At 44.5% G+C, this 10,200-nt stretch overlaps 1 protein-coding gene across 1 annotated transcript; it reads right to left on the bottom strand.

Moving 5' to 3' along the window:
- Nucleotides 1-340: 340 nt before the first annotated feature.
- Nucleotides 341-9,109, bottom strand: SNAPC1 (small nuclear RNA activating complex polypeptide 1). The gene is made up of 10 exons (XM_053946740.1): nucleotides 8,908-9,109; nucleotides 8,031-8,190; nucleotides 6,877-7,017; nucleotides 6,311-6,415; nucleotides 5,198-5,356; nucleotides 4,718-4,792; nucleotides 4,028-4,090; nucleotides 2,945-3,083; nucleotides 2,177-2,257; nucleotides 341-739 (listed from the first exon to the last, which is right to left on the bottom strand). Exons 1-10 carry the CDS (start codon nucleotides 9,033-9,035, stop codon nucleotides 705-707), a joined length of 1,086 nt encoding a protein of 361 aa, XP_053802715.1. The 5' UTR covers nucleotides 9,036-9,109; the 3' UTR covers nucleotides 341-704.
- Between the last annotated feature and the right edge of the window lie 1,091 nt (nucleotides 9,110-10,200).

Genomic DNA, 10,200 nt, shown 5'->3' with positions numbered 1-10,200 from the left:
CTGATGATTCTCAGCCCATTTGCTTTTTCTACTGCACTGTTACCAAGCAAGTATTTCCCCATGCTGTGCCTGTTCTCAATGCTGAGATCCGTGTTTATTTCTGCACCCACTTCTTTCATTCCCCTCCAATTTATAAAGATCATTTTGAATTTCAGTCCTCCCCTTGTACAGCTTAGGGTTATCTGCAGAATTAATGAACACCCTTTACATCCCTCCATTTGAATATACAGTAACTCCAGATCTGCTGGAGACAGGGCACAACAAAAAGCTTATCAGCAAATTCATTTCCACATGTGTGGGACCAAACCATGATAAGCAGTGAAGTTTACACACCATAAAATGGAGCAAGTCAACCATGAAAAATAATTTATTGTACTAATTTTCAACAGTCAATAACCTAATGTTCACAGATAAGGGATTATAGACATATCTTACATGGGGAAATATTTTCTGAGCCTTCTTTTTCCACCTCAGCCAGGATACAGCAACTTCAGTCTCCCATAAGAAGCATTCACCAGGTGAATAAAGGCACCACAAGACAGCTGAAGTATCCCAGTCACTACCAGTATTCCAACATCACCTGTGCTTCTAGTCCCAGACACTTCTTTTATGTTCCAAGGTATCCAAAACAAGCACTTGGTGTTACCTCTGACATCTTCATTTTGTCATTAAAATTAACATTAGTGCTTCTCCAACTGCATCCTCTAAAACAGTCTTCTCCTCTTGGGGAGAGATACTCCTGAAACAAAATAAAGAGAAGGTTTTTTTTACAAGCTTTTAAATCCATCTTCCTTCATGGGATTTGTTCAAGTAGAATGAATTCTATCCAGCACAGGAAATTAACATGAGCTCTTGAGATCCCCTCCCAGTCCCTCTCCCCATGATTTTTAAATATGAAAAAAAATCTTTCTGGATTCTACAGCACACTATGATTCAAAGTATCACCTGAAATTCCACTGATGAATATTGTACTTCAAAATTTATTCCATTTTAAAAGCTTTCTGCTCCTCACCAACATCTTTCAGATTTTGCTGTGAATCTCACAAATGGAATACTCACAAAATATCTGAAGAGACTGCTTATGGGTATTTTTAATGCTTCAGAATTTACTGGAAAATTCTGAGAAATGGAGAAGGTTTCTGATTTAGAAAGAAACTTTTTGTCCACAACAAGTGGACAAGTGAAGGGAAAGTAAACAAAGTACAATATTAAATGCTCCATGGCACCTTCAATCTGAGCATTTAAAATTGAATGAATTCCCACTGTCTACAAATAAAAGTGACCAGAGAATGTAATCTTCAGTACGAGATGCTCCTTTGCTTCTAAACGGAGCAAATATAAATATACAATGTCACTAAAAATGTATTTTAATACATTTAAATGTATTAAATTGTATTAAATATCTTTCCATTACATAGAATTTTGGATAGTGAATTAACTGCAGAAGATTTCTTATACTGTGCCATGTTTTCAAACAGCTGAGAACAGACCCTGAAGCTTCTGAGTTGCAAAGCAGCTCAACATCATCCAACACTGATGCTTCTGCAGAGCAACTCCACTGTAAGCTTTGAGCAGTCTGCTTTACCACTGCTTCACAATTAAAATCCCATTATTTCCAGTAACCTGAGAGAGAGCAAAGCCATTCACTCCCCTGGTGCAGTTCCCAGTCCTCCCCTGACAATGTCAGATAACTTCCAGTACAGCAGAGGATGCTATTGCTGTACTGGAGCTCAATCCATGAAACACTGCCCAGCTGAAAGTAAGGCTAGAGAGGAACCTTCTCTCCCCTCAGCAAAGGTGAGGGCAGTCAAGGTTATTCTTTCCTAAGTTCACAGAGTTACCAGAACAGGCATCTTCTGTAAGTGGGTGACTGAGCAAAAAAATCACTTTTCCCTACACAGTGGAACTCCTCAAGACATTACAAAGAATGAGACTGCTTTAAACTCGACCAATTTTAACTCTGAACACACTACAATGAAATCTGTGCAGAAAAATATTACTCTGGGCACTTTGCCACAGCATTTCAAAGCTTCAATTTTCATGCAACAATTTGCAGGCTAAAAGCAAATCTAGCTCATCAAGACATGATCCAAATATCAGCTTTAGTTTCAGAAAAACACAGCAGAGGGATATTAAAAAACAAGTCACTGGTTTGCTGGAATTGCAACTCTTGTACCTCCTTCATCTGAGTCCTCTTCTATGATTACTGGCATCCCGATATGCTGAGTTACAGTTTCCTTGGCCACTTGCATTTCACCTGCACACAGATTTTGAGGAAAAACTGTCAGCATTTTTTTGCTTCTACATCCCTCATCCAGTAGTTAAAAGATTGTTCACTGCTGCTCTCCTGAGACACTGTCAAATGTTGCAGACAAACCTACTTTTCACAGTACCTTCCACATGGCTCACTAAGAAACCTTCAATAACAAGCAATTAACATTACCAATTTAAAGCAAATTAATCACCAACTCAGTTCAATAACTCACAGTGCCCTTACAGCTCCAAAACACTTCATCTTCTCTTTTAAAGACAAGCAAAGGCAACACTGCCTAATGCTCATCTCTGAAGAGGGATTAATTTCCTCAGTAACTTTTTTTTTCCCCTAGCAGAGGCTAAGCAAGTCTGAAAACTGAGTTTGGAACTTTGAAATTAAATTCACATCTTCAAAATAAAGACAAGCCAAAAAATAAAGACAAGCCAAAAAATAAAGACAAGCCAAAACCATTTTGCTGTTTAGTTTCATTTAAACTGTAACAAATAAGGAGTAAACAAAAAATTTAGACAGCAGAGCAACTTCTATCAGTTGAAAAGTTGGATATCAGAAAAAGAATTTCCTTAGGAAAAGTAACTTCTCAGTGATCAACAGCAAAATTTAACCCAGCTAGCAAAGCAATGGATAAACTTTTGCAACCTCCCCAGGCTCATGGATGCAATGGAGAAGTACCTCTAACTTCTGAAGAGCCTCTCCTTGCTGGCTGTGGTCTCCTGCTGGCTTTTTTACTTCGACTTGGAGACTTCCCACAACCGGATCCTGATTCAGAGGATTCCAACTGCACTTGACGATGTCTCCTGGATTTGGAAACCTGAATGACACAAAAAAAGCTGAACTTCTACAGCCAGATCTTGCTGTGGGTCACCTGACAAACCAGCAGAGACCAAAGCATCAACTTGATGTCAGGGTGAAAAAGGGATAGAGGTGGAAAGAGGGAGGGAGAGAGGACTCCCCCTAGTTGCTGTTCTTCAGCTTTAACAGGACAATGCCCTTCTATGATTTAATGGGTGTGTAACTCAAAATGCAGATAATGAAACATTCATTAATTCCCAATCCATTCTCTGTTACTACCAAGCCACATCATGCTGCATCCCCCTACACAAAAGAAACACTTCCAAAAACTGCTGTCCTGTAAAGCCTCCTTACCATCATATTTTGCTTAAGTGCCTAGAAAACATCACTGCACTTTCATGAGTCTGGACTGTTATAAAATCCAGAGCTGTGTTTCATTTAATGACACGTTTTTCGATATGAGATTTTAATAAACAGAGGAAGTTGAGATGTTTCTCATAGGACTGCTGAGAAAAAGACAAACCAACAATATTATTTTAAGGTAGAAGCTACTGAAACAAAGTTTCCAAGAACTTGCAACTGACTTTAAACTCCCAAGTCCCATTTTCACAGGCATTTTCCAAGATTCCAATATCTAAGATACAAAGACTCTGAGCAATGAAACTCTCATGTATTTTTATACATCTTAAAATTCCATCTACTTAAACAGAGAGTAGATACTAAAAGATGCCCTGTAAAGGAAAATCCCCCAAGCACAGGCCTTATCTGCATTGTTCCATAAATCTAAGAAGACTAAGAGCTTTGGGTTTCCCTTCTGTGTTAGGAAAACTAAAACATTCAAAAAACTGAATTACAGAGTGCAGTTTTAACTCATTCCTTTTTGAGCCTACATTTACATTAAACTGGTACTTAAAATTGTTCTTGAAAAATAAATACATCCCCATTATCAATTTTCATACCTACCTCAACAACTGCAGAATAAGACTTGTATTTGATTCTGGCCAAGGCATTTGCTCTTTCAGAACCCTGTAAAGAAACAAGAGTCCAGTCAGAAAAGATTCTTATTCTATTATAGTACTGAATATTACTGAAATATTACATCAGGCAACCACTTGAGCAGTCTCTCACTACAGCTGTAACTCTATAATTAGTTCTACATAATTTCCACACCACCAAAATGGTACTTCAAGGAAAAAAAATTAATTAAAAAGACAGAGCATAATTTTGGTTGCCTTCACTGTTACAAAGCCCAGGAGGAAAAAAATCAAATTCAAAACTTCACATGTTCCTCAAATTCAAAGCAGACAATTGAGACAACATGAGACAATTCTGTAGCATAAAAAATGAATATTGCCTTAAGCTGAAACTCCAGGCGGAAGTGTAAAGGAGTTTGGCTGAGAAAATACAGCTCTTTTCCCTCCTTACCTGAGAGAGACTTTTTATGGTGATCATTTAAGAGCTGTCACAGCAGTAAATGCTCGCAGGTCAATAGAAAACAATATGAGTTAAAAACAAAACCATGCAACCAGCCCCACCAGCTGTCCTTGGAATTTATTTTGGCACTATCAAACTTTGGCCTACACTGCTTAGTCTGAGATCTGAAGTCAAAAAATGAACAGATTTGGCCTGTGCAATGTAGCAAAGTTTCCTTACCTCTGATTGTAGGAAAATCTCTTCTTTCTTTTTGTCTTCTGTTTCATTAGTTACTTTAGAATTTCGGAGTAACTCCTGTGGGGAAGAAAAGTGTTTTTCTTTAAATAGCTGTGATATGCAAGAAAGCTAAAATCCAAGAACTCCAAAAAACAAGAAAAGTATTTACACACATGCCCATTTTCTACATCTACCTTACACTGTGGCCTTTCTTTGATCCAGGAATGTGTTACAGAGGTATTTCATGAGGTCAGGGCTTCCCTCTCAGCAGTCAGTTGTGGTATCCCAGAGGCAAGACCACCCACAAGTCCTTTCTTCCATACCACATGCCTGCCTCAGGCCTCACACAGTGCATGCCTTCAGTGTCACAGTTCCTTCCCCTTCAGTCTGAGATGTACCAGCTCAGAGGTAATCACACCAAGAAATCCAGTTCCTTCACCCAACCTGCTAAGGCACTACAGCATAGTGGTTGGTAGTACCTACCATTCTGTTCTGCTGCCATTCCTGATGTTCCAAGGTTATGTCTTTGAGACTAACCACAAAGTCATCTTTTATCAAGCTCAGGGCCTTGTCTGGCTGGGATTTGTCAGCTGAAATGACACACTTCATTTTCTGATAGTGGTCGTGAATATTCATCAGTTCCTGAAATTATTAAAAAAAAAAAAGTGTCTTTCAGGAAAAAAAAAGATTCCAGCAGTAAAGCAGTAACAGTCCTCAATGTACAAACCCAGGGATATAGAAACCATTCCAAGGAGATCATTAGACCAGGAGGAATGTTAGAAACTGATTCTGGTTAGACTATTTGAGTTTTAGAGCCAAGGAATCCTGTTAACCAGAACTTGACTCATCAAATAAGCTAAAGAAGAAGGAGTATCTTATGAAGTAAGAAGGTTATTCAGGGCCACTGTTCACACAGGGCTCATTCTGATACTGTGGTTTATTTTCATCTCTTTGGAGAAAACATTTTACTTCACAGATTTCTGTACCACTGCAGTCAACCTTACTGATACACATTTGCCAGCGACAAATGAAAAACCCTGCAAAGGAAGTTCTATCACTGAGTGATATAAGAATCTTTATGCTTGATATGAGAACCTTTACTTGGCTTGAATTACTCAGGTTTTTATCAAATGCATCATATAATAAAAATAAAATGCATTTTATCAAATGCATCATATAATAAAAAAACCTAATGTTTGAAAGGAGAAATAAAGGTGAGAGAAGGCTATGAACTTGCAGGTAAGTAAATTCATATTATCACAAGTATCAAGCCTCCAGTTGCAACCTGCAGACATATCAAAACAAACATGCTTCCCCCATTTTCCATTTTTCTCTAAGTGACAATTAACCATTTACACCCTTTTACATCTTACTGAGGCAAAACCACAAAACATTAGAGCATATTTCAGTATTGGAAAAGGTACCACAATTCTTCCAAACTAAATGCCACATTTCTGAGTGTCTGGTAAAATTACCTTAGTCTGCATGTCACAAAAGGACAAGACTGCTGATTAGAGAAGTTGCAGCTCTTGGACAACAGAGAAATTAAAACAAAACAAACCCCATTGATTAATCTGTAGTTTAAAGTTTACTGACCTCCAATACATCATTAGTGATGAGGCTGTTTACTCTGTTACTCGGGTCCTTAAATTCTTCTTTAAAATAATTTTCCTCAATCTTCTTCTTAGTTCTGTAGGTCAGCTAAAACAAGAGGAAATGTTTGTAACCTAAAAGAAAACTTTAAAAGGCACCTCCTCTTGAGAATTATTACTGCATATCCATCAATCAGGAGATGGGAGATACTGAAAGGCATAAAACCACATAAAACAACAGCTTTGCTGTCACATGCGCAGAGCCAGCACTTTTCACAAATTATTCTCTAGTTAAGAATTTAATCCAGCACCTAGACTAATTTCCCCAACTGGTAAGACATCTCAAATCCATTAGGAACATTAGACACTGAAAAAATATTTTCAGGTGAGAAGCATTCAAACACCCTCTAAGCTCTTCATCACCTACCTATGTAAAGCCACACATATTGCATTTTAACACAGCCTCAAGGCGGAGCTAACCACAAGTGCTGTTGAACTGTCAGGCATTGAAGGATGCATTTTATTTAAAAATTTTATTTTAAAATGTAAGTCATTAGTGTAATAACTCACTAGCTTTGGCATTGCTGTGAAATGGAAGGCTCTGGCAAGTCGCAGTCTCCTAAAGATATAGGCTGCATCATAGTGCTGGGAGTCAAGCAGATCCAGCTGAAATTTCTGGATTTCAGGCCAGTCCTTGAGTGCGATTCTGATCTGTAACCAAAGAGTTACATACTGTTAAAGCAATACTTCAACCATAAAAATTAACTGAGCTGACCACTGTGACAACACCTGGATGTCCAGAGCTGCAGAAAGGATCCCACTATAACACTCGTTATTACCATCATCATTTTATGCACCTAAGATTATTATTATGTCACTTTCTTTGACAGTGACATGGAACACAAGTCCTTTCTGACACTTGAAAACATTCATTCTTCACATTCTGAAGTGTGTGAAAAACAGTCTGCACCTAGGACATTTCCTTTCACTAGTGATTAGGAAACAATACTCATAGCAGGTCGTGCTGCCACTGAAATGCTCATAAATGTTCTCTTTCCCTTATTTCTTCCTTTCTCTCCTGTCACATCCACTCTGCCCACTTCCCTTTCTCTCTGCTTAACTTTCTGGATAACTCATGTACCCTCTTACAGCTGCTATTCAGCAGTGGCTTTAAAATTGCCTAAATTCATCTTCATAAAAAGTTATTGATTCCTCTGAGGTCAAAATATGAGACATCACAGCATCATTGTAGACTATTCCAAATTCAGTTTGTTATTTAAAGAATTTGGACTCAATTTTGCATGTGCACTCAACACAGATCACAAAGTTCCTAAGCAAGCCACTTCTCCTTGCACTGAGTTTGTAATTCCTTTAGATATTGCTCTCCTATCCTAAAAGCAGCAAGGAGAGTGTCATTCAGGCACACGCCCTCTCAACCTACTTATGAATTCCTTTTCTGGTTAGCTGGAAGCGGAAATAATTCAGTCTCCATTCTGTTGGAATTCTAAAGAGTAACTCAGGCTGTAAATGGGGTGCACCCTACAGCTGATGAACACATTCTCTATCTCTGCCTTTTCCAATAGCTTCCAATCTGGCTTTAAGTATTTTTATTTTAAGAAAGCAAGAGGAAATGCCCTAACCGTTTATGATGACAAAGCAGACAGCAGCGTACCACATATCTTATGCCTAGTATCTCCTGAGAATAAAACCTCAGGAACAATTACCTTTTGTTTTGGCTGACAAAGCTGGGCATTATAGAGCCCATACAGAAGGTACAGAGCACCAACTCGGATCTGGAAGGAGTAGGGGGGAAAGAAGTACTGCTGGGCCAGATCTAGAGTCTTCTTTGTGAGCTTATTCCTCTCCAAAGCTCTTATTCTACCACTAAAGCAAACAAACAAACAAACAAAAAAAGCAGCATGTTAAAGCACATACATATAAAACTGCAGGCTTTACAAAAATCTGTAATGCAGAAACAAGCTTTAGATGTTTTAAAAATATAGAATCATTGAATGTCCTCTGCTGGAAGGGACCCACAGGGATCACTGAGTCCAACTCCTGGCCCTGCAGAGGACGACCCCAAGAATCACAACCTGACAGAGTTCAAGAAGAGTCTGGACAAGACTCTCAGCACAGGCTATGACCCTTGGGGTGTCCTGTGCAGGGCCAGGAGTTGGATTCCATGATTCGTGTGGGTTCCTTCCGACTCAGGATATTCTATGATTCAGTGAAACATGCATGTCCTGCGATCACACTTTTAAATCTCACGAGGATTGCACCAAGCCCCCTGCGGAGTCAGCGCTCAAATGGCACACATTGCTAATGCACGAAATACACTGAATTTAAGACTCTTTTCCGTCATTACAGAGGGACCGATGCTCCACTTTCTTTAGAGCCCAGCCAGGCAACTCTCTCCCCGAGCCAGGCCTGAGGGGGCACACGGCGCAGGCTGGCCTACCCCGGGGGGAAGCCGAGCACCGGGGGTTGCGGGCCTGGCGAGGGGCAGGAGAGGGGAAGGTGAGGGGCAGGAGAGGGGAAGGCGAGGCTTGGCCTGAGGGGCGGCCGGGAGCCATCCATCCCCTCCCTCCCTTCCTCACTCACTAGAAGATAGTGTGGAAGCGGCGCTCCCGCCACAGCTCGGCGAAGCGCTCGAAGCGGACGGTGTCTGCCTGCTGGAAGGCGCCGAGCAGCTCCTCGAAGTCCTCCTTCAGCCCCGGCACGCCGCTCATGCCGCCGGCTCCGCGCTGATCGCGCCGGCCCCGCGCTCACCCCGCGGCCGCTCCGCACATGCGCTCCCGCCCCACAACAGCCGCGCGGCGCCTGCGCGGCCCCTCCGCGCCTGCGCACGGCCCGTGCCGGGAGGGGCCGGGAGGAGCCGCTCGGGCTGCCCGTGAGGGAGCGGGGCTGTCCCGACCCGCCGCGCTCCGGCCCCGGTGCCGCTGTGTGTGGCGAGACCCCGTCAGTGACGGGCGCTCGCTCTGCCCGCCTCGGGCGCTGTCCCGCTCCTTCCCGCCGTGGAGGGCGAGCCCGGTGCACGGGCAAAATGCCTCTCCGAGCAGCGCATCCCTGGGTGGTCCCGGGGCGCAGCCCGCGGGGATGAGCGGGTTCGGGCGGGATGAGCAGCGGCGGGTCCGCTCGGGCGGACGCCGCTGTACCACAGCCCGGAGATCCCGGGGACGCTCTCGAGGCGCGGGGCTTCACACTCCCCGCCCCAGTCCTCGCAGGCTCCCCCGGCAGCGAGCTCGGGGGCCGTGGCCCGGCGGGCTCGGGAACAGCGGTTCCCCCGCGGGAAGGGCGCCCGGCGGCGCCGCGGAGCGCCCGCGCCGCGCGGCCGTGGGGACGTGACACGCCGCCACGCTCCGGTGAAGGGCCACTGCCGGCCCCCTGCGCCGGTCCCCGCTGCTCCCCTGACTATCCCAAAACCCCGACGGCTGCGGGGATCCCGTTTCCTCCTGGGCGAGCGCGGCAGGCAGGGATAAGCCGGCGGCCGCCCCCCCGAGCGGCGGGATGCCGTGCCCTGCCCTTCCCTGCCCTGCCGTGTCATATCGTGCCGTGCCGCCCGCTCCCCGCATGCACGGCCACACGTAGGCGGCCGGGGCAGCGGGGCGGGCGGGGAGGGGGCCGCGGCTGCCGAGCCGCACGTAGGGTGGGTGGGTGCGGCCTCGCCGGCGGCGCGGTGCGGGCGGCGGGGGCTCCCCTGCCCGCGCTCCCCGGCGCACGTACAGAGAGGGGCGAGCGGCCACCGAGGCGGCTGCCGGGAGCAGCGCCGGCGTCGGAGAGCCCCGCGCCGCGGTGAGTACGGACCCGCGGCACCGGGGCACCGGGCACCGCTCGGGGCGGGGGCGGGCAGTGTCCCGGGGAAGCAGTTTCTGGTGCTCGGGAGGCTCCGCAGCC

Source organism: Vidua chalybeata, chromosome 6 (assembly GCF_026979565.1).
Source record: "Vidua chalybeata isolate OUT-0048 chromosome 6, bVidCha1 merged haplotype, whole genome shotgun sequence".
NCBI lineage: Eukaryota > Metazoa > Chordata > Aves > Passeriformes > Viduidae > Vidua > Vidua chalybeata.
The sequence above is the reverse complement of the archived record's forward strand: the minus strand, read 5'-3'. Positions and strand labels throughout refer to the sequence as shown.

Bases quoted from the DNA above. Each gene is read 5' to 3' on its own strand.
- SNAPC1 (XM_053946740.1), bottom strand. From the start codon at position 9,035: ATGAGCGGCGTGCCGGGGCTGAAGGAGGACTTCGAGGAGCTGCTCGGC. The intron at 3,084-4,027 runs GTAGGTATGAAA...TGTGTCATTCAG, and splicing joins CTTATTCTGCAGTTGTTGAG to GTTTCCAAATCCAGGAGACA. The intron at 2,258-2,944 runs GTACTTCTCCAT...ATCTGTGTGCAG, and splicing joins AGGCTCTTCAGAAGTTAGAG to GTGAAATGCAAGTGGCCAAG.